This window comes from Bubalus kerabau, chromosome 1 (genome assembly GCF_029407905.1).
Source record: "Bubalus kerabau isolate K-KA32 ecotype Philippines breed swamp buffalo chromosome 1, PCC_UOA_SB_1v2, whole genome shotgun sequence".
In the NCBI taxonomy this organism is placed as follows: Eukaryota; Metazoa; Chordata; class Mammalia; order Artiodactyla; family Bovidae; genus Bubalus; species Bubalus kerabau.
Window position 1 is genome coordinate 32,814,657 of NC_073624.1, and position 27,098 is coordinate 32,841,754.

The window sequence follows — 27,098 nt, forward strand, 5'->3', positions numbered from 1 at the left end:
CCTGAGCCACTCTTTTCTAGAACAGGTCCCAGTGCAAAGAATAGTGGCTAAAATCACAAAAACAAAAATAGGTGTGTTCGGTCATTCAGTCATGCCCAACTTTTTTCCACCCCATGGACTATACCCAGCCAGACTCCTCTGTCTTGGGCTTTTTCAGACAAGAATACTGGAGTGGGTTGCCATTTCTTCCTCCAGGGGATCTTCCTGACCCAAAACAAAAATATAGCAATTCCAAAGCCAGGTGAATCAAAGCAGCTTTTGAGTGCCTCTTATGTTCTAGAAGCTAAAATTTGTTCTCTGTTTCATACATTAGTCTTGGTTTCTGGGGGTACTGATCTTCTGAGGGTTTCACCTTCAGAGACAGAAGGACGAGATTTAAATTCATTAAGGCAGTGGTGGGGCAGGGGGTGGTGGGGGGGCGGGGGCAGGTGGCACTGTGCCTGAATGGAGAAGCTTGGTGGGCCCCAGTCCATGGGATCGCAAAGAGTCGGACATGAGCGATTTCACTCACTTAACTATAGCTAGGTATAGTTCTGTCCTGGCTAGTCACATGGAATTCCAAAAGGTTCTGATGACAGCCAAGCATGCTGTATGTAGTTAAAAACAGGGCACCTGTTCTAATGGGATGCTGCAGCACAGATCAGGATGTAGAAGTAGAACAGAAGCTGTATCACATGTGCTAGGCCATTACTCTGGGGACCAGAAGAAAGATAGTAGCCAGGAGATGCATATAGGTGTCATCATGTCACTGTCCTGTCCAGGAGCTCAGAGGCTGCTCTTCTCCTTTGTCCTCTTTTCTATTCTGTAAAAGATCTGGTATGAATTTCCCAGGTGGTTCAGTGTTAAGGAATTTGCTTGCCAAAGCAGGAGCCACAGGAGATGTGGGTTCGATCCCAGGTTCAGGAAGATTCTCTAGAGGAGGAAATGGCAACCCACTCCAGTATTTTTGCATGGGAAATCCTATGAACAGAGAAGCCTGGTGGGCTACAGTCCACGGGGTCATAAAAGAGTTGGATATGACTTAGTGACTGAACAACAATAACAACAAAACTGAGGTCTAGAAAGTTTAAGAAAAGTGCCAAAGACCACAAGACTGAGGACTCAGCCTTTAGCCCAGATGTGGTTCTTCTTCCACTGCGCAGTGTGACACTTTGGGGACCCGTTGCTCAGCTGGACTGTTTGATATGTCCTTCCTCCACCTACAGCCCATGGGGTCACAGAGTGTTAGATTTAGTTGCTCAGTCGTGCCCGACTCTTTGCGACCCCATGGATTGAAGCCCACCAGACTCCTCTGTCCATGAGATTTTCCAGGCAAGGATACTGGAGTGGGTTGCCATTTCCTTCTCCAGGGGATCTTCCCAACTCAGGGATCGAACCCGGGTCTCCTACACTGCAGGCAGATTCTTTACCGACTGAGCTACACTCAGAGAGTCAAACACTATTGAGCATACATGCAACTGCTATTTACTCCTCCAGTTAATCTCCCAAAATCTTGCGCAAAAAGGATATGCGCAATATGGTCTGTGATGAAATAAAAGGCAGATGGGTGATATTTTGCAAGGAAGAGCAGACTTTCTGGTTACTAGAAATGATGTCATTGAGGAGATCTGCTCTAGCTACCTGGAGCTGCCCAGGTGGCTCAGGAGCATTGCAGAGTGCACCTCTCCCCTCTCTCAAGTCAAGCTCCTTTGCTTGAGCTGCATAGTTACTGTGTTCACAGGTGGTCCCCTGGAAGCTCTAAACACTAGCTCTTTCCCATTAAGATGGAAGAAATCAATTTTAATGTCGAAACAAGTCTTATGGTCAATTAAACAACTGACCATAAAAGGTTTTCAAAAGACTGTCAGAACAGTATAATTCTGATTTTTATCACTAGGGGGAATCCAGTCCTAGGGAGTAAAATTTCTTCCATTTGCCAAAATTAGCTGAGTCTTGGTGTTATTTTCTTACTAAAAGGTATTAATGCGTTAAAGATGCTTATTCTTCTTCCAACACTGAGAAGAAGTTATTTCCGGATTCAGTGCGGTTGAAAAGTTGACAAATTAAGCACACTTAAGGGAAGAGTTAATGAAATATTTTCAGTGACTAACTGGATCTCATGCATGTTTTCTGTTTAAAAATTTATTAATTTGCAAGAGCAAAGAAATGGTACTTTTGTATTTTGCAGGATGTGTGCAGACGGTTGCAATTATAGGACCAATCTTTGGCTTCCTGTTAGGCTCGTTATGTGCCAAACTGTATGTTGACATTGGCTTTGTAAATCTAGGTAAGGACGTTTATTTCTATTTATTCATTTATTTTAGTTACTGTAATTTTTAATGGGAATAGTGTCCAAAATATCAAATTGTCTTTTTACAAAATGATAGGATGGTAGTCTTTCATAAAATGAAAATAATCCTTGAAAACTTATTACTTATACAATTTTCACACACATTAATAAATGGAACATGAAAAACAGGTGGTGATTATAACCAGATGACCCCGTTTGTTAATCCGTTGTATCATTTTCCACTTCTGGTTTCCCAGTTTAAAGGATTCAAGCTTAGTTAAGACTAACAACTATGGCTGCTTGTTGGTTTCAGGTGAACCAACATTTGCTACAGTCACATCAGTTAATAACGTATTTCTGGACTTTCCAAAAAGGCCAAGGATTGAAAGTCTCTGGCAACTAAAATTCCTTTTTTTAATGTACAAATCTTTTTCAGTTGAAGGAACTTTATAGTGAGACTAACTTTCCTTCTGGAGGAATGCTTGTGGAGGGAATAAATGAGGACTTCATCTCGCCATAGCTGTTCATTTGTTTCTTTCAAGATGTAGGCCCTAGACATAGATGGAAATTATCTGTTTTTCTGAAGAATTCTTAGAAAGCAGTTAAAAACAAGAAAACAAATTTTATTTTTTAAAATTTTGGAATTGCCTTGTCACTAGTGTGTGTTACAAATGATTATTATGTGTCACAATAGAATGCAAAACACTTGCGCTGTTCTTTTTTAATCAAATAACCGGAATAGGCCTTCCAGAAATTTTGTTTATTCATTTATTACTCCTCAAATTTATTTCATGTCTACTCTAACTCAAATGATGTTCTACCAAAGTGAGCAAAATACTTGATTCCTTGACTTCATGACGTTTAAAATCTGGTCATGGTACTGATATAGATAAGAGAGGGTTGCCATGATGAGAGGTACAGAGGAAAATTGTGAAAAGGAAGCAATGAACATGCAGTGATAAACTAAATCAAACATTTTACTGAGTATAATGTAGTGCCGATCAAGCTTAATTGTCAAAGGATTCTCATAGAGGGTAGTAGAGTATAACAGTATGTTTCGTATGTTCTTATATATATATTTAAAAAAAGTTTATTTGCTTAAAATAGACTTGTCAATGCTTACACTTCAGTCAAATAAGAAACAGTATCAAAAATTTTATAATGAATAAATATTGATATTTTAATTATTAAAACATATACAAATCTTGTATCAGACCTAGAATATCTCTGAAATATTACTAATCATCATTTAATAAATAACATTCTGAGTGGCTCAGATTAGATTTGGACGAGAGCATATAGGGTCTTTTTCTTTCAGTAACATCCTAGACATTCAATGTGTAAATCAGATGAAAATGCACCTCATGTGGAAAGGTAGCAGAAGGTTTTAAACCCTCCTAATCTTTCTCACATTTTGCTTTCCTCCTGTCATAGGTCCAGGGATCCCTCTGCAGAAGCCCAGAGCAGAGTGAGAACCCCTTCCAGACTCTGGATTCTATACTTTAATCTGAGGAATGAAAGAAATATTTGTGCTCTGAAGACATCTTCTTTCCTTTAATAAGCAAGATCATAATAATGTTCAGTTCAGTTCAGTCTCTCAGTCGTGTCTGACTCTTTGCAACCCCATGAACTGCAGCATACCAGGCCTCCCTGTCCATCACCAATTCCTGGAGTTCACCCAAACCCACGTCCATTGAGTCAGTGATGCCATCCAACCATCTTATCCTCTGTCATCCCCTTCTCCTCCTGCCCTCAATCTTTCCCAGCATCAGGGTCTTTTCAAATGAGTCAGCTCTTCACATCAGGTGGCCAAAGTATTGGAGTTTCAACTTCAGCATCAATCCTTCCAATGAAAACTCAGAACTGATTTCCTTTAGGATGGACTGGTTGGATCTCCTTGCAGTCCAAGGGACTCTCAAGAGTCTTCTCCAACACCGCAGTTCAAAAGTATCAATTCTTTGGTGCTCAGCTTTCTTTATAGTCCAACTCTCACATCCATACATGACCACTGGAAAAACCATAGCCTGGACTAGACGGACCTTTGTTGACAAAGTAATGATTCTGCTTTTCAATGTGCTGTCTAGGTTGGTCATAACTTTCCTTCCAAGGAGTAAGCGTCTTTTAATTTCATGGCTGCAGTCACCATCTGCAGTGATTTTGGAGCCCAGAAAAATAAAGTCTGACACTGTTTCCACTGTTTCCCCATCTATTTGCCATGAAGTGATGGGACTGGATGCCATGATCTTAGTTTTCTGAATGTTGAGCTTTAAGCCAACTTTTTCACTCTCCTGTTTCACCTTCTTTAAGAGGCTCTTTAGTTCTTCTTCACGTTCTGCCAGAAGGGTAGTGTCATCTACATATCTGAGGTTGTTGATATTTCTCCCGGAAATCTTGATTCCAGCTTGTGTTTCTTCCAGTCCAGTGTTTCTCATGATGTACTCTGCATAGAAGTTAAATAAGCAGGGTGACAATATACAGCATTGACGTACTCCTTTTCCTATTTGGAACCAGTCTGTTGTTCCATGTCCAGTTCTAACTGATGCTTCCTGACTTGCATATAGGTTTCTCAAGAGGCAGGTCAGGTGGTCTGGTATTCCCCTCTCTTTCAGAATTTTGCAGTTTATTGTGATCCACTCAGTCAAAGGCTTTGGCATAGTCAATAAAGCAGAAATAGATGTTTTTCTGGAACTCCCTTGCTTTTTCCATGATCCAACCGATGTTGGCAATTTGATCTCTGGTTCCTCTGCATTTTCTAAAACCAGCTTGAACATCTGGAAGTTCACGGTTCACGTACTGTTGAAGCCTGGCTTGGAGAATTTTAAGCATTACTTCACTGGTATGTGAGATGAGTGCAATTGTGAGGTAGTTTGAGCATTCTTTGGTACTGCCTTTCTTTGGGATTGGAATGAAAACTGACCTTTTCCAGTCCTGTGGCCACTGCTGAGTTTTCCAAATGTGCTGGCATATTGAGTGAAGAACTTTCACAGCAATATCTTTCAGGATTTGAAATAGCTCAACTGGAATTTCATCACCTCCACTAGCTTTATTTGTAGTGATGCTTCCTAAGGCCCATTTGACTTCACATTCTGGCTCTAGGTGAGTGATCACACCATCGTGATTATCTTGGTCATGAAGATCTTTTTTGTACAGTTCTTCTTTGTATTCTTGCCACCTCTTCTTAATATCTTCTAATTCTGTTAGGTCCCTACCATTTCTGTCCTTTATGGTGCCCATCTTTGCATGAAATGTTCCCTTGGTATCTCTAATTTTCTTGAAGAGATCTCTAGTCTTTCCCATTCTGTTGTTTTCCTCTATTTCTTTGCATTGGTCTTGAGGAAGGCTTTCTTATCTCTCCTTGCCAATCTTTGGAACTCTGCATTCAAATGGGTATATCTTTCCTTTTCTCCTTTGCTTTTCGCTTCTCTTCTTTTCACAGCTATTTGTAAGGCCTCCTCAGACAGCCATTTTGCTTTTTGCATTTCTTTTTCTTGGGGATGGTCTTGATTCCTGTTTCCTGTACGATGTCACGAACCCCTGTCCATAGTTCATCAGGCACATGTTCAGATTATAAAAAAAGTTGTCATGTATGAATTATTATGTATTTTTATGATGTGATAGAGCTAATGCTAGGATTTTTTTAAGAGGCTTATTTAATATACTAGCTTTGCTGTATATGTTCTTTAGCCACTCTGTCTCTTTTTCAGATCATATAACCATCACCCCAAAGGACCCACAGTGGGTAGGTGCCTGGTGGCTTGGCTATCTCATAGCAGGAAGCATCACTCTTCTGGCAGCTGTGCCTTTCTGGTGTTTACCAAGGACTCTACCAAGACCCAGGAGCAGAGAGGACTCCAGTTCTTCCTCTGAGAAATCTAAGTTTATTATGGATGATCACACAGACTACCAAACACCTCCTGGAGAAAAAGCAAAAATCATGGAAATGGCAAGAGGTAAGCCCAATTCTCTTTGGTTGTGAAGCACTTTCCATATTTCTGTTGAAATTTTAGACATGATCTATAAACAATATTTCTCTACTTCATGTGTTCAGAAAAAAAAATTGAGAAACTGTACAGGAAGCAGGGCTTCTCATGTGGCACAGTGGTAAAGAATTTGTCTGCCAATGAAGGGGATGCAGGACATGTCAGAGTTCGATCCCTGGATCAGTAAGCTCCCCTAGAGGCAGAAATGGCAACTCACTCCAGTATTCTTGCCTGGGAAATTCCATGGACAGAGGAGCCTGTTGGGCTATAGTCCATAAGGTTGCAAAGAGTTGGATGCAACTGAGCACAGGAAGCAGAAATGAAAATTATTAAAAGTCTTTGCTGCCATCCTCACCCTTACACCTCCTCGGTGTAGACCTTGCAAACAGCTCTCCTGGGAGGGTTGCTTTACATTAGTCTATGTGGTCAGAAAAGTGAACCTTCAGGGCTTGTGGCCATTTGACAGATAATATCCACCCACTTGAGAATGCGCACCACTGCATGTGTCCCACCAGTGATCAAGGAGTGAGTGTAGGGCCAAAGGTCAGACGTGTTCTAGTGAATTCCTTTCCTGTGGAAATGGGTGACCATGAGAAAGATTGGTCCCCTTCAACTGGCTCAACAATATTGACATTTACAGAAAAGCTTCAAATTTCTATTTGGCTTGCATAAAAGTAAGAAGAGAGAATGCCAAAGCTCATTCTGTCAATAATTAAATGGAGAAAAGTTTCATATTCTCTTCTCTGTTTCCATGACCCAAGTTCAAAGGAGAGAGACCAGAAAACTCAAGTTTCTGATGTCCAGCCTATGACTTTCAGCTTGATGGGGAGGGAGTTTTCTTATACCTCATGTCTCATACCACATCAAAGGAATCTGTTCTCATCTGACTGATTCTAATTTATAATCTAGATTTTATGCCTGTGGAAGTGAGCACCTGGGTCTGGATCTGAACCTGGCCAGATCTCAACTCTGTCTTTTGTCACTGGCTTAACATTCAGTGTGTGGGTATACCACTCTATAAATGCTCCTGGGAACCATGACAACAGGACTCAACCGTTCAGCTCTGAGGCTATGGCTGCATCTTCTGCCAAGTGTGACACTGTCTTTAATTACTCCATGCTATTTTTGTCTTATAGATTTTCTGCCATCACTGAAGGGTCTTTTTGGAAATCCAGTGTACTTCTTATATTTGTGTGCAAGCACCGTTCAGTTCAATTCTTTATTTGGCATGGTAACTTACAAACCGAAGTACATTGAGCAACAGTATGGGCAGTCAGCCTCTAAGGCCAACTTTGTTATCGGTATGCTTCTCTGTACTTCCTGCTTTCCAATAGGTATTATCAACTCTGTGTCTTGTTGATCCTTAGTAGTTTTAAAAAGTTGTTCCGATATTTAGACTGAAAGCAATTTATGACATTTTAGAAAGTGAGTGAAAAAACCTAGCAGAGTAAGATATTTAGATAGTCTGTGGTACAACTTTGTAGCAAAAATTATTTAGAACAGTGTGTGAATGACCATGAGCATACCATGTAGACTAAACATGCATTTTGTTAGGAGATTGTTAATACTGGCTATCTGTCTTTCAAGTGTAGCTGAAACCTCATAACGGTGCCTCTTCTACCTGAAGAGTTTCTAGGATTACAAAAGGTGAGTATTCAAACAGGTTAGAAGGTATGCATTGCAAAACAAAGTTTGTATTTGCTCAGGATTGAAAGACTTCTCTAACTCCTGACATTTGGGATTGTTTAAAAGTCCTGTGTTTCTAGCACAGCAGAACAACCATGTAAGAGGAAGATATTCAAAGGCAAAGAAAAATATGAAAAGATGAATGAAGAAGAACCAGAATCTCCAAATACATAACCACGGTCCTGCAAGCAACTGTATACTTTAAAACCTGGACTGTGTGCTTATTTGTTCAGTTGTGTCTGACTCTTTGAGATCCTATGGACTGTAGCCCACCAGGCACCTCTGTCCACAGGGATTCTCCAGGCAAGAATACTGGAGTGGGTTGCCATGCCCTCCTCCAGGGGATCTTCCCAACCCAGGGATCGAACCCAGCTCTCCCACATTTCAGGTGGATTCTTTACCAGCTGAGCCAACATGGATGCCCAAGAATACTGGAATGGGTAGCCTATCCCCTCTCCAGGAGATCTTCCTGACCCAGGAATCAAACTGGGGTCTTCTGCATTGCAGCTGGATTCTTTACCAGCTGAGCTACCAGGGAAGCCCCAAAGTCCATGAAGATGTCATTTAATGCTGCTGCTGCTAAGTCACTTCAGTTGTGTCCAACTCGGTGAGACCCCATAGGTGGCAGCCTACCAGGCTCCGCCGTCCCTGGGATTCTCTAGGCAAGAACACTGGAGTGAGTTGCCATTTCCTTCTCCAATGCATGAAAGTGAAAAGTGGAAGTGAAGTTGCTCAGTCATGTCCAACTCTTCGCAACCCCATGGACTGCAGCCTACCAGGCTCCTCTGTCCATGCAATTTTCCAGACAAGAGTACTGGAGTGGGTGCCATCGCCTTCTCCACATTTAATGCTACTGTTTCATATTCTATCCCTCTGGACATGTTCGTTTATGATAGGAGATTCCAGTGGTTTCGAATCATTCCTTCATAGACATTTTAAATATTGCTCTATTCATCTATCTCTGAAACAAACCTGGGGAATAGGGAGTGAGGAAACAGCTAAGCATATAATATTTTAAGACATATAATTTTCCTGTAAAATCCTAAACAATGGACACTTAGCAGATGCAATTTTAATTGACTCTTTGGTCTGTTCTTCCCCTAAATTTTAACTGCTAAGGCTATATCATTGAGAGGCTTCCCAGATGGCACTAGTTGTAAAGAATCCATCTGCTGTTGCAGGAGACACAAGAGATGCAGGTTCGATCCCTGGGTTGGGAAGATCCCCTCTAGAAGGAAAAGGCCATCCACTCCAGTATTCTTGCCTGGAGGATCCCATGGACAGCCTGGCAGGGTATAATCTACAGGGTTGCAAAGAGTCAAACATGACTGAGGAACTTAGCACATACCACTGAAGTTTTACGTTCAACATTAATTGGTTCAAACTAATTTTATTATTTAATGGTTGACCTGAAGAAATGTTTTTCACATTTTTCAAATCCATATTCTACCCATGCCAATAAATGTATGGAATGAAAGTTTGAAACATTTAAAACTTTTATTTTAATATTTCTTTTGTTTATTGAGACATACTTGCAAGCAGCAATTAAGTCTACAGATCTTAAATGTAAGCTCAGCTAGACAAATATTTACACAAAAATATGTGTGTAGTGATCATTATCCAGAACATGTAGCTCACTTTAGTATCCCAGTTGGTTCCATCAAGCCTTCTTCTACCCAACATTCTTCTCCAAACTAATAACTATTCTGATGTCCACCATCATAGGTGAGTCTTGCCTGTTTCTGAACTTTATATAAATAGTATAATGAGCTATGTACTCCTTTTGTCTAAGTTTTTTCCAACGGAAGGAAATCTACAAGATTCATTCATGTCATTGCATGCAGTGGTGGTCTGTTCTCACTGCTGTGCAATATCCCATTATATGAATATACCACAGTTTATTCATTTTCATGTTGGTGGATATTTGGGGTGTTTACTGCTTTGGCATTGCATACTTGCTCAGTCATGTCCAACTCTTTGTGACCCCATGAACTGTAGCCCACCAGGTTCCTCTGTCCATGGGATTTTCCAAACAAGAATACTGGAGTGAGTTGCCATGCCCTCCTCCAGGGGATCTTCTTGACCCAGGTACAAACCTGCATCTCCTGCATTGGCAGAAGGATTCTTTACCACTAAGCCACCTGGGAAGCCTGTTTATTGCTTTGGGCTATTCTAAATAACACTGCACAAACATTCCACATGTATTTTTGTAGGCAGATTCAGTCCTTTGTCTTGGCTATATGTTAGAGTAGAATTGCAGGATCCTGCGGCGTGTGTGTTTTGATCTGGTAGCTATTGCCAAAATATTTCATTAAAATGCTGTGCAAATGTTTACTCTCATTAGAAGTGTAAGAACACTCCAGTTGTTCCATATCCTTTTGTTTGGTATTGTCAGTCTTTTTCATTGTAACCATTCTTATGGGGTCTGATGGGTATCTTACTGGGGCTTAACCTGCTGACTATCAATACTGAGCATGTTTTCCCAAGCTTATTGGTCATTTCAGCACTATCTTTTGTTAACTCTGTTTGAGTGGCTTGCCCATTTTTATTGGATTGTTAGTCTTTTTCTTATTGATTTGTAGGAGTACTGTAGATTTTTCTTGATACAAATTCTTTGTATTTTGCAAATACTTTCTCACAGACTTCAACCTTCCTTTTCACTCTTCTTAATTTTAATTAAGTCCAGTTTTAATCTTTTGCTTCTTCATTAGTGCTAGTTTGAGCCTGTTTTAGAAATATTTATCAAGCCCCAGGGTTATGAAAAATAAAATTGCTCCTAGTAGATTGTTTTAACTTTCATGTTTATGTTATAATCCACTTCAAGTTATTTTTTGTATTATGTGAAGGAAGTCAAGTTTCACTTATCAAAATGAAGAGATTACCATTTCCCCATGAATTCTAGTGAAGGAACACACCTTTAATACATGTTTATTTCTTATTATTCAATATGTGCATAATACATGACACATTTGATTTTGCTCTCACTACAGTGAGGAATAAGTTTTTTTTTTACCATTTTCAATTAAAAAGTTTATGTCATAAAGGAAAATTAAGGGCATTTGGGGGAAGGTACTTAGAATAGAAATGAAACTATATGTTATCTCATTCCTTTATTAAGTAGGTAACAAATGAAATATGCTTTGCCTATTAAATTATTTTAAGGGTAATTAGCACAGATGAAGAATGTAAGATTCTGAGATATTTAATGGCCTGCCCAATTTCATGCTTATATAGCATACATACATAATGATATAGCCAGGAATGAAACTATTTTATGCGGGTTTCTGAGTTGTATTTCCTCACTGGGCATAATTATTTTTGGAAAACTTACAGGAAGAATCTGATTAATAATTATCTTTTGATCTATGGCTAGTTGATTTCTTTTAATCTATGACCCTATGCTGTATACTGAAATGGACTCAGATCCAAACAAACTCATCATCAGATTTTTTTGAGCCATCTAGCAAAGGTTGCCTAGAACTCAAATTCCTCATGTTTCTGACATATCTATAGATAATTCAGGTACTTTTGTGAAAGATAAATAAAAATGTTTAGTAATTCCACATCCTTATAACTAGGATGGGCTTTCCTGGTAGCTCAGACTGTACAGAATTTGCCTGCAATGGAAAAGACCTGGGTTCAATTCCTGGGTTGGGAAGATCCCCTAGAGAAGGGAATCATTACCCACTCCAGTATTATAGCTTGGAGAATTCCATGGAGAGAGGGGCCTGGTGGGCTACAGCCCATGGGGTCACAAAGAGTTGGACACAATTGAGCAGCCTTCACAGGGCATGCCGGGTAGCTCAGCTGGTAAAGAATCCACCTGCAATGCAATTCCTGGGTTGAGAAGATCCATTGGAGAAGGGATAGGCTACCCACTCCAGTATTGTTAGGCTTCCCTGGTGGCTCAGAATGGAAAGAATCTGCCTGCAAGGGGTTGGGAAGATCCCCTGGAGAAAGGAATGGCTACTGACTCCAGTATTCTTGCCTGGAGAATCCCATAGACAGAGGAACTTGGTGAGCTACAGTCTATGGGATCGCAAAGAGTCGGACACAACTGAGCAACTAACATAAGCATGAGATAACTAGGATAATTTCCTGAGTGGTGTGATTTTACATTAGTAAGTATCAGATCAGATTAGTCGCTCAGTCATGTCCGACTCTTTGTGACCCCATGAATCGCAGCACGCCAGGACTCCCTGTCCATCACCAACTCCCGGAGCTCACTGAGACTCACATCCATTGAGTCAGTGATGCCATCCAGCCATCTCATCCTCTGTCGTCCCCTTCTCCTCTTGCCCCCAATCCCTCCCAGCATCAGAGTCTTTTCCAATGAGTCAACTCTTCGCATGAGGTGGCCAAAGTACTGGAGTTTCAGCTTTAACATCATTCCTTCCAAAGAAATCCCAGGGCTGATCTCCTTCAGAATGGACTGGTTGGATCTCCTTGCAGTTCAAGGGACTCTCAAGAGTCTTCTCCAACACCACAGTTCAAAAGCATCAATTCTTCGGCGCTCAGCCTTCTTCACAGTCCAACTCTCACATCCATACATGACCACAGGAAAAACCATAGACTTGACTAGACTAACCTTTGTTGGCAAAGTAATGTCTCTGCTTTTGAATATGCTATCTAGGTTGGTCATAACTTTCCTTCCAAGGAGTAAGCGTCTTTTAATTTCATGGCTGCAGTCACCATCTGCAGTGATTTTGGAGCCCAGAAAAATAAAGTCTGACACTGTTTCCACTGTTTCCCCATCTATTTCCCATGAAGAGATGGGACCAGATGCCATGATCTTCGTTTTCTGAATGTTGAGCTTTAAGCCAACTTTTTCACTCTCCACTTTCACTTTCATCAAGAGGCTTTTGAGTTCCTCTTCACTTTCTGCCCTAAGGGTGGTGTCATCTGCATATCTGAGGTTATTGATATTTCTCCCAGCAATCTTGATTCCAGCTTGTTTCTTCCAGTCTAGCGTTTCTCATGATGTACTCTGCATATAAGTTAAATAAACAAGGTGACAATATACAGCGTTGACGTACTCCTTTTCCTATTTGGAACCAGTCTGTTGTTCCATGTCCAGTTCTAACTGTTGCTTCCTGACCTGCATACAGCAGAGTGATGGAAGTGGGTAAATTATTTTATATCCCTAACACTTATTTTAATTAGAATGGTGAAAAGAAATGCATCACTGGGTTAAAATAAAGATAAGAAAAGACATGTGAAATGGATTGGAAATGCACATAACTCTCATTCAACATATGCTTTCTTCCTTTCTTCATTTCTTTCCCACCCCTGGCTCTTTTCTCCTTCAGCTTTTTCCTTTGGGTTATGGGAGAATGACCCTTTCTGTGATAAAATATGAGAAAGGCCCAAAGAATACACATTTCCATTCTACTCTCAGAGAAAACATTTGATATGACATGGATGAAAGAATAAACAGGAATTTCTCTAAAGTGTTCAAGGGCTGACTGATCCAGTGACAATTTATTTTACTGTATGTGTTTTTATATGTTGGTCACATTCTTTCTAAAGTCTAGAAATAGTATTTACTCATATTAATGACTTTTATTTTACAAATAAATGAAAGAAAGATAAAGATGTTTCAAATTCAGAGACTAGATAGTATATTGCACAATGATTCTGCTTTTTTTTTTTTTTAATGGTATGAGCTTTCAAAAACTTTCCATTGCAAATTCTACTGAAAGAAATTTGACTAGCAGGTGACTCTTTTATTTAAGCCTTTTTTTTTAATCACTGTGAAGTTACATGGACATGATCTCTTCTTCCTCTTCTTATAACTCAGACTGCAATTATTTATTTTGCTTAATTTCTTGAAATTTTTTGATTAAATAAAATAGTAACTAGTAGACAAGATATAACAATACTGACTGTAATTGACAAAAATGATTATCATTCTCAATTTTTGGAGATGTTAAACAAATAAGGAAAAATTAAAATAATCATTTGAGAAAAAATAATTATAATAGAAAGCTTTATTTTGTGGCTCAGCTAGAATAGCAAATTTGGAACAGTAATATTATGATGTGTTCTAGAAATAAGTAAAGTTACACTAAAAACTTGTGAGGTGATGGAAAACTATCTTAATTTGTGAGGAAGAAAAACTGTTGTTATGCCCAAGAAGGATGGCTAAGTTTACTTGTCTGCACCCAACAAGCATATGAAAGTGTACATTTTTACTTACATTTTTCTCTCTTTATAAAATTCAAATCTTAATATTTTGTCTTCTAATATTAGAGTAATATTGTGAAGGTCCATGATGTAACCAGAACTTTTACTTCACTGGGGAAAATCTCTAAAAATATCCTAAAGTACAAAAGAGCCTCATGATGAGGGTGAAGGAGGAGAGTAAAAAACATAGCTTAAAACTAAATATTAAAAAAAAACTAAGAACATGGCATCCAGTCCCATCACTTCACAGCAAATAGAAGGGGAAAACATGGAAGCAGTGACAGATTTCCTCTTATTGGGCTCTAAAATCACTGCAGATGGTGACTTCAGCCATGAAATTAGATGATCACTTCTTGGCAGGAAAGCTATGACAAACCTATACAGTGTGTTAAAATGCAAAGACATCATTTTGCCAACAAAGGTTGGCATTTGCCAACAAAGGCTATGGTCTTTCCAGTAGTCACATACAAATGTGAGAGCTGGACAATAAAGAAGGAAGACTGCCAAAGAATTAATGCTTTTGAACTGTGGTGCTGGAGAAGACTCTTGAGAGTCTCTTGGAGAGCAAGGAGATCAAACCAGCCGATCTTAAAGGAAATCAACCCTGAATACTCTTTAGAAGGACTGATGCTGAACCTCCAATGCTTTAGCCACCTGCTGCGAACAACTGACTCATTAGGAAAGACCCTGATGCTGAGAAAGATTGAAGACAGAAGGAAAGAGGGTGGCAGAGAACACAATGGTTGAATGGCATCACCAATTCATTGGACATGAACTTGGGCAAACTCTGGGAGATGGTGAGGGACAGAGAAGCCTGGCATGCTGCAGTCCATGGGTCACAAAGAGTTGGACACGACTTGGTGACTGAACAACAACAAGCTCAGCCTGCCTGATATTTGGATAAATATAAATATTGAATTCAAGAGAAAATATATAAAATAAATTGAAACAAATTACAGATGCCAGCAATAAATTGTGGCTAATATTTCCATCTGAAATATTCATGGTAAACGTTTTAAGAGCAGCACAGTTTATGATGTGAGTGGAAAAAGTGTGCAATGAAGAAATCAGATTGAAATTTCTACCTCATTAAATGGCTAAAAAATACCTAAGATGAAAGAAAAGAAGCTTTGGGGGGTGAGAAGCACATCTCATCTGCTTTTCAGGAACTTTGCCACCAAACTGGCCCTGAATGGATGACGTACAGATCCTAGGGAACTTGAAAGGGAGAACCAAATTGACAATATATTTGAAAAGTCCTACTAATCTTTTTTTGAATCATGTTATAATTTAGTCATCCTGAAATTGAGAAAGATATTCTGGAGAAACGGCTTTTATGCACATTTTAATACAAATCCACCTATGTAAGAAACAAAGGATTCTATCAGGAGCATAGTTCTTCCCTTGAAGGTTTGACTGAAGGGTGAGAGGTATGAACAAACAAGCTAACAGGCAATTGTGATAAGTACCAAGGTTGCCTCTAGGACCCCACAGAAGAGCCTCAGACTGAGGGAGAAAGGGAGTTCTGATAACCAAGTCATGCACCCTGGTATCAGATGCATCCTCTGGAGGCATGATATGGCTGGTAGAGGATGTGATAGGTGCTCTAATTAGGGGAAGGGCAGAGTACTTTGGTAGAGGAGGAAATGGCAACCTACTCCAGTATTCTTACCTGGGAAATCTCAGGAACAGAGGAGCCTGGTGAATTGCAGTCAATGGTGTCGCAAAGAGTCAGACACAACTGATCATGCATGCATGCAGAGTACTCTGGATGAACAAGCATAACCTTGGAGTCAGAAAGAATTATCTGGGAGATGATGCTATCTGAATTAAGAGCAAAAGGATAGGGAGGTGTTTAAAGAAGAACGCGTGAGAACAGGGATGGAGATTGGGGAGGACGCTGTGTCAGAGATAGCAAATATTCTTAAGCAGAGAAACCTACAAGCAAGAGAACACATTAAATCCTCTGCAAGTTTCAAGAGAACACAAGCCTCTAAAAAAGAGGTCAGTCTAGAGAGGATATTCCTGATTATTAACAGTCTGTTCTGAGGGAGAAATATGCCTAGAATCCCTTTATTCTCAGGCTATTCTAAGCCAGATGGAGTGCTGGGAAGTCAGTGGAATTTATTTAGCACAACATGTTGCTCAGGCCAAAGAGTGTATTTTGTGCCATTGCTTCTGATGTCCCAGGCAGGATGGGCACTTTACAAAATAAATTTCTTTTTTATTAAAGTATAGTTGATTTTTAATATTGTGTTTCAGAGTTTCTACAGCACAGAGATTCAGTTATACATTTTATATATATATATATATATATATATATATATATATATATATATATATACTTCAGATTCTCTTTCCGTATAGGTTATTATAAAATATTGAATATAGTTCCCTATGCTATACACTAGGTCCTTGATTATCTATTTTATATATAGGAGTACGTATATGTTAATCCCAACTCCTAATTTACATCCCCCCCCACCTTCCTTTTCCCTTTGGTAACCATAAATTTGTTTCTATGTCTGTGAGCTTGTTTTGGAAATAAGTTCATTTGTATATTTTTTTTACAATTCCACATACAAGTGATATTGAATGATATTTATCTTTCTTTGTCTGGCTTACTTCATTTAGTGTGATAATCTCTAGGTCCATCCATGTTGCTGCAAATGGCGTTATTTTGTTCTTTTTTATGGTTGAGTAATAGTATTTCATTTCATTCATGAGTAATTTCATTTCATTCATGAGTAATAGTATTTCATGCTGGGAGAAATATCAATAACCTCAGATATGCAGATGACACCACCCTTATGGCAGAAAGTGAAGAAGAACTAAAGAGCCTCTTGATGAAAGTCAAAGAGGAGAGTGAAAATGTTGGCTTAAAGCTCAACATTCAGAAAACTAAGATCATGGCATCCAGTCCCATCACTCCATGGCAAATAGATGGGGAAACAGTGGCTGACTTTATTTTTCTGGGTTCCAAAATCCCTGCAGATGGTGACTGCAGCCATGAAATTAAAAGACGCTTATTCCTTGGAAGCAAAGTTATGACCAACCTAGACAGCATATTCAAAAGCAGAGACATTACTTTGCTAACAAAGGTCCATCTAGTCAAGGCTATGGTTTTTCAAGTAGTCATGTATGGATGTGCTGCTGCTGCTGCTGCTAAGTCGCTTCAGTCGTGTCCGACTCTGTGTGACCCCATACACGGCAGCCCACCAGGCTCCCCTGTTCCTGGGATTGTCCAGGCAAGAACACTGGAGTGGGTTGCCATTTCCTTCTCCAATGCATGAAAGTGAAAAGTGAAAGTGAAGTCACTCAGTCAGATCCGACTCTTAGCGACCCCATGGACTGTGGCCTACCAGGCTCCTCCGTCCATGGGATTTTCCAGGCAAGAGTACTGGAGTGGGGTGCCATTGCCTTCTCCTGTATGGATGTGAGAGTTGGAATATAAGGAAAGCTGAGCACCGAAGAATTGATGCTTTTGCACTGTGGTGTTGGAGAAGATTCTTGAGAGTCCCTTGGACTGCACGGAGATCCAACCAGTCCATCCTAAAGGAGATCAGCCCTGAGTGTTCATTGGAAGGACTGATGTTGAAGCTGAAACTCCAATACTTTGGCCACCTGATGCAAAGAGCTGACTCATTTGAAAAGACCCTGATGCTGGGAAAGATTGAGGGCAGGAGGAGAAGGGAACAACAGAGGATGAAATGGTTGGATGGCATCACCAACACAATGGACATGGGTTTGGGTGGACTCCGGGAGTTGGTGATGGACAGGGAGGCCTGACAGGGAGGACAGGGAGGCTGTGGTTCATGAGGTCGCAAAGAGTCTGACACGACTGAGCAACTGAACTGAACTGAACTGAATAGTATTTCATGGTTTTTTTCTGTGTGTGTGTACATATGTATGTGTATATATATTTTTTTTTATATCACATCTTTATATATTTATCCACTGATAGACAATTAGTTTGCTTCCATTTCTTGGCCATTGTAAATGGTGCTGCAATGTATACTGGGGAGCAAGGTATCTTTTAAAATTACGGTTTTCTCTGAATATATGCCCAGGAGTAGGGTTTCAGGATCATATTGTAGATCTATTTTTAGATTTTACTGCTACTGCTGCTAAGTCGCTTCAGTCGTGTCTGACTCTGTGAGACCCCAGAGACGGCAGCCCACCAGGCTCTGCCGTCCCTGGGATTCTCCAGGCAAGAACACTGGAGTGGGTTGCCATTTCCTTCTCCAATGCATGAAAGTGAAAAGTGAAAGGGAAGTCGCTCAGTTGTGTCCGACTCTTAGCAACCCCATGGACTGCAGCCCACCAGGCTCCTCCATCCATGGGATTTTCCAGGCAAGAGTACTGGAGTGGGGTACCATTGCCTAAAGGAACCTACATATTGTTCTCCATATGCCAGTTTACATTCTCACCAACAGGGTAGGAGAGGTCCCTTTTCTCTACACCTCCCCCCACCCCCAGCCTTTGTTATTTGATGATGGTCATTCTGACCAGTGTGAGGTGATACCTAATAAGAATTTTGATTTTCATTTCTCTAGTAGTTAGTGATGTGGAGCATATTTTCATGTGTTTTTTGGTCATCTGTATGCCTTCTTTAGAGAAATGTCTATTTAGACCTTCTGCCCATTTTTTGCTTGGGTTGTTTAGAGTTTCGTTTGTTTTTTGTTTTTTGTTTAATTTTTTTTTAATTTTATTTTATTTTTAAACTTTACATAACTGTATTAGTTTTGCCAAATATCAAAATGAATCTAATATTGAGCTGTATGAGCTGTTTGTCATAAAAAGTTAAGTGAATGTAATTCAGTCATGTCCGACTCTTTGCGATCCATGGAATTCTCCAGGCCAGAATACTGGAGTGGGTAGCCTCTCCCTTCTCCAGGTGATCTTCCCAACCCAGGGATCAAACCTAGGTCTCCTACTTTGCAGGCAGAGTCTTTACCAGCTGAGCTACAAGTGAAGCCCATTTGTCATAAGAAAGAACAAAATTTTGCCATTTGCAGCAACATAGATGGACTTGGAGGACATCATGCTAAAAAAATGAAGCCAGACAGAAAGACAAATATTGTATGATATAACTTATCTGTGGAATCTAAAAAATATAACAAACTAGTGAATAAAATAAAAAAGAAGCAGACTCACAGATACAGAGAACCAACCAGTGGTTACCAATGGGGAGAGGGAAGGGGATAGGAGCAATATAGAGATAAGGGATTTTTAAAAAGGGGGAGTTATTATGGGATTATCTAAAATCACATTGTGTGAACCCTTCAAAAACTGTAAAGCACTATGGAATTTAAATACTCTTTAATTCAAATAAATAAACTTTCAAGTTAAAATCATCAACATCATCATCAGCCGGTGCCTCTTAGCTGATGTTCAGCTCTTCAGGAGCCCAATGCACAATCTCTGCCATTTGCACACCCACAAACCTCAGTTCAGCTGAAGAAGCAAAAATGAACATCTCTTCTTTTTTCAGTTTCACTAATTTCATGATCATGCCCCCTTCAAGGTGGGTTAATTTCTAATGTGATCAGTTTAATGCTAACTTAAGGCATAGTCATTAAGATGAAACAAAATATCCTTTTTAAAATCATCTATCAATACATGACAAAAACACTTCTTAAAATAATATAATAGCTAACCAAGTATCACTATATATTTGATGTTTTAGACTCTATGAAACTTAGTTAAGTGACTAGATATATAAGTCAGGAAATAAAGAAAGAAAGGAAAGGAAGAAAGGAAGTTATTTTGCATCTATTATCACTGTATGTCAGTATTTTTAATTTTTTAACACAAATTTCAATGTGAGTCAGAAAAGGATACTTGTAATTATTGTTTACGTCAGCAGATGCTGGCCAAGGTTTATACAAACTTCAGCCCTTTTATTACATGAAAGAAATGTGTTATCTCAAAATCTCAAGATACATCAGTAATTGATGAGTAGATAATATGAGAAATAGATCCTAATTCACAGAGAAGTTTAGCATTGGGTACCTGATTACCTTTCCCTACAGTTATTTACCAATTCACAGTCCAACCAAAGAGCCTCTTTCTACATCTTTCCTAACACAGAGGTGTTCCACTTCCCCCAACCCCAGCATTTTCATCTTTGTCTCATAGATGGAAATGTTCATAATAACCTAATTGAATGATGTTTTGTGCAAGATATTAAGCTAATAACTTTTCATGCCATTTAATCACTTTAAGGGCACTATTATTAGTTCCATATTATATGTGAGGAGTCAGTTTTAGAGAAGCTCAGAGAATTACTTGCAGCTGCACAGCTATTTAAGTTGTGGAACTGAGATTCAAAGCCACAGAGCTGGGTCTTTGGGATCCAAACTCTTAATCACTTTGTTGAACTTCTTCCTAGTATTGCTTCTTAAGTCACACTTCTTTGACAACTAGTGAGCCTGAACATCTATTTATGAAGAATTCTATCTCCCAAATCCCCTTGAAGGAGAGTCAGCTTAACATAGTTACTGAAAGCATTTAACTTGATAACAGCCTTCCTGGATTCATATCTGGCTTTTCCACTTACTAACCACAACCATGAACAAACTGCTCTCTGCAATAAAGATAGCATATGCCTATCTTCTAAGGTTGTGGTGAAGAGTAGATGTGATAGATAATATATCAAATGCTTAACTAAGTGACTGGTACAACGTAAGCAAATAAAAAAAAATATGAAAGGTACCTAATAATATGTTATTGTCCATGCTGTAAGAAAGCATATCAAACTAAAAGGCTTGGCAATAAGAGCAAATATTTTTGGGGTCAGAAAATAGAACCAGGACTGTTTTTGTGCTTGTTTGTTTATTCCTTACGGTCTATGTGTCTATTATTCTTTCATTCACAACCTTAAAAAGCATTATAATCATCTAATTGCCACCTGATTGCACCTGTTATTCCTGGGATTAAACCAAAAAGACCAGATTCATTGATTGATTTGGTGTTTATTGATTTCAAACCCTATACTAGACATTGTGATAGGCAGAACCCTGTGTCTGTCAGCTGTGTTATCTTAATATAAAACCTACATGTTAGTGGCTGAATAGTTCTGTAAACTTAAATTGACCAAGTAGTCTAATAATAAGTTAAAAACTATTATTACACAGTTTCATACAATCCCTTAGAAAGTTTGGGTGAATATACTCAGATTTCCTTTAGAGGTTCACAAACGTGACACATTTTTCTTTTTCCTCAGGGCTCATCAACATACCTGCAGTGGCCCTTGGAATATTCTCCGGGGGAATAGTTATGAAAAAATTCAGAATCAGTATTCGTGGTGCTGCAAAACTTTACTTGGGATCATCGGTCCTTGGGTACCTCCTATTCCTTTCCCTGTTTGCACTGGGCTGTGAAAACTCTGATGTGGCAGGATTAACTATCTCTTACCAAGGGTATGTTTACTCATTAAGTAATCAGAGGAGATCAGTTTGTTTAATCAAATTAATTATTATGTTTCAAAATAAGATAATTAAATCATTAAGAATCATACCTATGAAAAGGAATTATTGTTTAATTGTGGAAGAATGGACAATGCTTATAACGTGGAAGCTGTTATTGTCACCAAAATCTGTCATTTCCTTTGAATCTGAAAGTGGAAGCAAATATTTAAAAATACCAAATCCACATCTTTCTTTAGGGAAGCAATCTGAGAGTCGAAAATACAGACCTTGAATTTTGCTTCTCTATTCTTAGTGAAGTGATACTGTATGAGTTATTTAATCTAGCCTCAATGTTGGTATTTTAAAAACAGAAATAACAACTGCCTTTTAAGGTTTTGTAAGGCAGGATAATACACATGAAAGCGATTAGCACTTACCCAGCAGAAAATTGAAGTGCCATTCTTGGAAACAATTGTAGTTTTTTTTTCTTTGAACACCCAGATACCTGGAAAACTGGAATGGTTTCTATGCTACACTTTATAGTCTTTGTCATTCAAGTCAAGGGAAATTGAAGGAGAAAATGGCTATCCCTCAACCCGGTGATGAACATGCAGCTCTTTGCAGTTGATCACAGGAGTATTTACTGATGCTTTTAGATTTATGCCATTCTGTGTGGGGGTAGCGATTAGATTTCTTAGTTTCCAGAGTCTAAAGGCTGGGTCTTGAAGAAACTACTTCATCCTTCCCCTTCAAGAGTCCTCGCTATCACTCTGTCTCTGCACCCGAGTTCCCAGAGACAGTACTCTTCATCCTCCTAACTATCTATACATCATTTGTTTAAAAAAAAAAAGTATTGAGCTGCTACAGGTTGCCAAGCCAACTTCCCTGATTTTATCTGCCTGGCTGCCTAAAACTCTACCTGTTGGCTCAAAGGTCAACCATCCTGATAATATATTCTGTTTCCTGATGATTCAGTTGCTTCTTGCTCACTGCTTGCTCTCCAGCCTCTTTCCACATTTATCTGTCTGGTGTTCATGTTCCAACACCTTCATTAACCTAGCTTCTCCTGTTGTTACATACATACTCAGTCATGTCTTACTCTGCAACCTCATGGACTACAGCCCACCTGGCTCCTCAGTCCTTGGGACTTTCCTGCAAGAATACTGAAATGAGTTGCCATTTCCTCCTCCCGGGGACCTTCCCAACTCAGGGATTGAACCCACATGTCTTGCATTGCAAGCAGATTCTATACCACTGGGCCACAAGGGAAGCCCACATCAATTATACTGTTTGTCCTCTAAAGTGTTCAGGAAGATTAGTGAATGCAAAGTTCATACAGCATTGCTTCTGGGACTTGTCACAGCAACAGTTAGACTTAACAGAGTGTATTGTTGCCTTGGTAACATTGAGCAATATAGATCAAGAATGTTAGGTATAAACAGGAATTGCAAGAAGATTCTGGAGAGAGTAAAAGTCCTGTGCCATGTTTTCCTATCCCTAAGATCCTCATGGTGGATGGACAGTGGTCAAGTACTTTATATTTTGCAATTTAGAAAACACTTTACCTTTTTATCATCTCACTTCTATCTTAAGGTGCCTTTATGAAGTTTTGTTACCCTCATTTAAAGAACTGAGATTAGAAAGGTCAGTTAACTTCCTTCCAGTACAATGTTTTTTTTTTTTTTGCATTGTGCTATCTCTAAGCCAAAAGCAAATACAGAAGTAGACAACAGACAAATTTTGAGATTTACATTAAAAGTATACTCAGATGATAATAAGATTCAATATTCTTAAACAAACGAAAAACTTCATTGAGTACTAGGTCCCTGAAAGCAGTTCACATTGAAAGACTATAAGTACCATGTAATAATGCTATCGTTGTTTAAAACTCCTCTTTTGAAATTGCTTTTTAAGAATATTTTCAAAAATGGCAAAGATTTAACTTCCAAGAGTAGCTTTGTTATTGGAAGCAGCCAAAGAAAAGGCAACATCACTGGAGAAATCTCTCCCCTCCCACCACAACTATTCTGAAAGAAAAATCTCATAAATATAAACTTTCTGGCATATAGGAAACATATATGCAATTAATTTCTGCTTCAAGATTTTCCTAAATGATAAAGTTAATGTTACCTTCAGCAATATAAAAGAATTGACTATATAAAATAAACATGCTCCAGGGTTTATCCAGAGTTTCTTTGTTCCACAATGTTGGTTTGATTCCAGACATTCATTCAGGATCAATACAGAGAAGCTTTAGATATGATAGTGCAAGAAGTTTCTCTTCTGCAATGATGAGAATTAAGTCTGATGCCCAAGACAAGAACTTAGAATCCAGAGGCCTGGAAGGGTTTGTCACTGACAAACATTGTGAATTTGAGCAAGTTATCTGCCTACTTTGACCCTGAATTTCCTGATTTTCCCAATAAGAAGTTAACCTAGATCATCCCCACTGTTCTTTCGGCTCTAATCTTCTATTATCTTGGCTCTACAGTATCCATAGTGGCCTGATTCTAAGCTTTCAAAGACATACATTTGTACTTTCAGATACAGCGAAACAGTCTCAGTTAAAACTTCGTGTCTTAGAGAAGAGAATAAGATAAAATATCCCTGGGTGACTTCTTAGGAGGCCTAGTTAAATAGCCTCTCATTCTGCTAGAAGAAATCTCAAAAGTCTTTTGTCTTTACATTTGGGGTGACCGAATCCATAGTAGTTCTACAAGATGGAATATTGAATGAGAGTTTGTTATTATATTGATACATAGTAAGAGTAATGTCATAAATTGCTCTTGAAGTTTATTCTGTTTTTCTATTTTGATAATTTTTTCCAAATGCATCACAATATAGAAAAATATTGTAACATTCTAGAGTCAGTAGATGTTAGTAAAACCCATCAGCCAAGATAAGGATATCATGTAAAGTGGTAAACCTCTAAAGGTAATTATCAAAAGAAAGCTGTCTAAGAGTGAATTCACATTTAATGATGAGAAGCTGGTATTTCTGATGACAGTTGTGTTCCCCCCAGGCAAAATTTGTTGGCATTGCCATTTACATACCCAAGAACATTGATTTTTTAAAATATTAGGGTACTGACTACTAAGAGGTAACATTTTATATCATTACATTTTTTTTTCCAGAACCAAACCCGTCTCTTATCATGAACGAGCTCTCTTTTCAGATTGCAACTCAAGATGCAAATGTTCAGAGACAAAATGGGAACCCATATGTGGTGAGAATGGAATCACGTATGCATCGGCTTGTCTTGCTGGTTGTCAAACCACCACCGGGAGTGGAAAGACTACTGTAAGAAACCTTCTCTAAAGTGTGTGCCCCTGGGCATGCAACAGTGCTTAACTATACAATCCTATGGGGGCTCAGGGACCAACCCAGGAGCAGACTGCATTGATAGAATCCATGCTGTTTACTCTGCCTTTGTTCTTTTGTGTGGCGACAGGAAATAAAAGCATCACTAGTAGAATTACAGTTGTTGGAAGAATTGGGGTCAGAATGAGAATAATGAAACAGGCTGGACGAACTTTGTAATTATGTAATCTAGTTCTCTTATTTTACTAGTAAGGAATATTAGCCTCAAATGAGAAAGTCTCAGTTATAAGATCATTTAATAACATCTGCCTTAGGCTCCATCTCTCCTGATCCCATGACCAGTGGTCCTTGCAGGTTTTGGAGGACAGGACAAATAGAGGCCAGTATAAGGAAGGTTAGCCCAAAAAGTCTAGACCCAGGGGTCAGAGATCCAGAGGAGGCTGATGGTTCTGAGACAGCTCTGCCTGAGATATCAAGCCAGTTTGTATAATGATGAAAAGAGTAGATGGCTGGAATCAAGGATTCCTATAGAATGTAAGAGGAAGACAGGGTTGGAAATATAGGTAGAAAACCAGTTGTGAAGAGTATCATGTACTTCAATTAAGTGTACTATGTACTTCATTAACAGATTCATTCTTCTAATCACACCTTTACAGCCCTGTCCCTAACAGACTCTTCCTTATACTCATTGTGTATAAGTCACAGTGGTCAGATGGCTTTCTGCTTGTGACTGATGAAATCTACCCGTATTTGACAGCCCCAGAGAGCTGAAAATTAAGCCACACATATATTTATGTATTCTTATCCACTAGATTAAGAATGCTTGGGCAACCACTTCTATAGACAGTCTCATGCTTGTTGATTTTCCATTTACTGTTATTTTGACATTTTATTCAGAGAAAAATGGATTGGTCTCTAGCAATACTGATATTAAGACCACCCACCCATCTGAAATCTGAGCTTTAACATTCTCTTCCTTTTCTTCTTTCTTGTCTTTCCTCCACCCAACCCCCAACTTTGGCCACTATACTCTTTGGCCTAAACCACTTGAAGGATTTTCTTTTCTTTTACTTTGGATTTGCTTTTTTTTTAATTGAAGTATAATTGATTTACAATGTTGTGTTAATTACTGCTGTACAGCAAAGTGATTCAGTTATATATACATTCTTAAAATAGTTTTCCATATGATTTATCATAGGATATGAATATAGTTCTCTGTGCTATACAGTACGACCTTGTTGTTTATCCACTCTATATATAAAAACTTACATCTGCTAACCCCAGCCCCTACTTTATCCCTTCCCCAACACCCTCCTCCCTTGGCAACCGCCAATCTGTTCTCAATGTCCATGTTTCTGCTTCATAGATCGTTGAATTTTTGTCATATTTTAGAGTCCACATGTATGTGGTAACATATAGTACTTTTCTTTCTGTTTCTGACTTAACTTCATTTAGTGTGATAATATCTAGTTGCACTGAAAGGTCTTTCTTAATCGGAGCTTCCATTTATTGAAAATGTTGCATGCCAGGGACTAAGGGAAGTGCTTTAAAAAAATATTTAGACATCATAATACTCAAGTGATTGGGTATTATTTTACTTATTTTGCTCATGTGAGAATTAAAGCATTAAGATACAAGGAATCTGCCTAAACTTATGTATCTGGTAAGAGGCAAAGTCAAGATTCAAAAGCTTTTTACCTGACACTCAAAACAAAATCAAAAATCCTATATTGCTATTCCTCTTCAAAAAGGAAATGCCACTATTATTTCATTTTTTACCTAAAAATTCACAAAGTCTTTTATAATTAAAAAAAAATGACAACTCATTACATGTACACATTCACACATGAAACTTATAGAAATAAACAATGAGAGATTATGAAAGTTGCCTCTTTATCCAAGATTTAGTTGGGTTTTACTTATCAAGGTTGTTCTTTCCTTCTCATAATCACTATATATGCTTTCATATCTTCAAACTGTGCCCATTTATTTAACAAATTTTTACTAAGCACTTAAATTGAGGGCCTATTTTTAAGCCTACATGTACAATGATAGGAGTAGGCAATGGCAACCCACTCCAGTACTCTTGCCTGGAAAATCGCACGGAAGGAGGAGCCTGGTAGGCTGCAGTCCATGAGGTCGCTAAGAGTCGGACACGGCTGAGCGACTTCACTTTCACTTTTCACTTTCATGCATTGGAGAAGGAAATGGCAACCCACTCCAGTGTTCTTGCCTGGAGAATCC

At 38.9% G+C, this 27,098-nt stretch overlaps 1 protein-coding gene across 2 annotated transcripts in view; it reads left to right on the forward strand.

The window, feature by feature from the left end:
- The window catches only part of SLCO1C1 (solute carrier organic anion transporter family member 1C1), a 71,027-nt gene that overhangs the window by 29,587 nt on the left and 14,342 nt on the right, over nt 1-27,098 (forward strand). For both annotated transcript variants that reach the window (XM_055566156.1, XM_055566157.1), the window contains exons 5-9: nt 2,168-2,266; nt 5,974-6,219; nt 7,386-7,550; nt 21,350-21,545; nt 24,668-24,833. In XM_055566156.1, the coding sequence (XP_055422131.1) occupies nt 2,168-2,266; nt 5,974-6,219; nt 7,386-7,550; nt 21,350-21,545; nt 24,668-24,833 (872 nt within the window). The remainder of the gene's footprint in view (nt 1-2,167; nt 2,267-5,973; nt 6,220-7,385; nt 7,551-21,349; nt 21,546-24,667; nt 24,834-27,098) is intronic.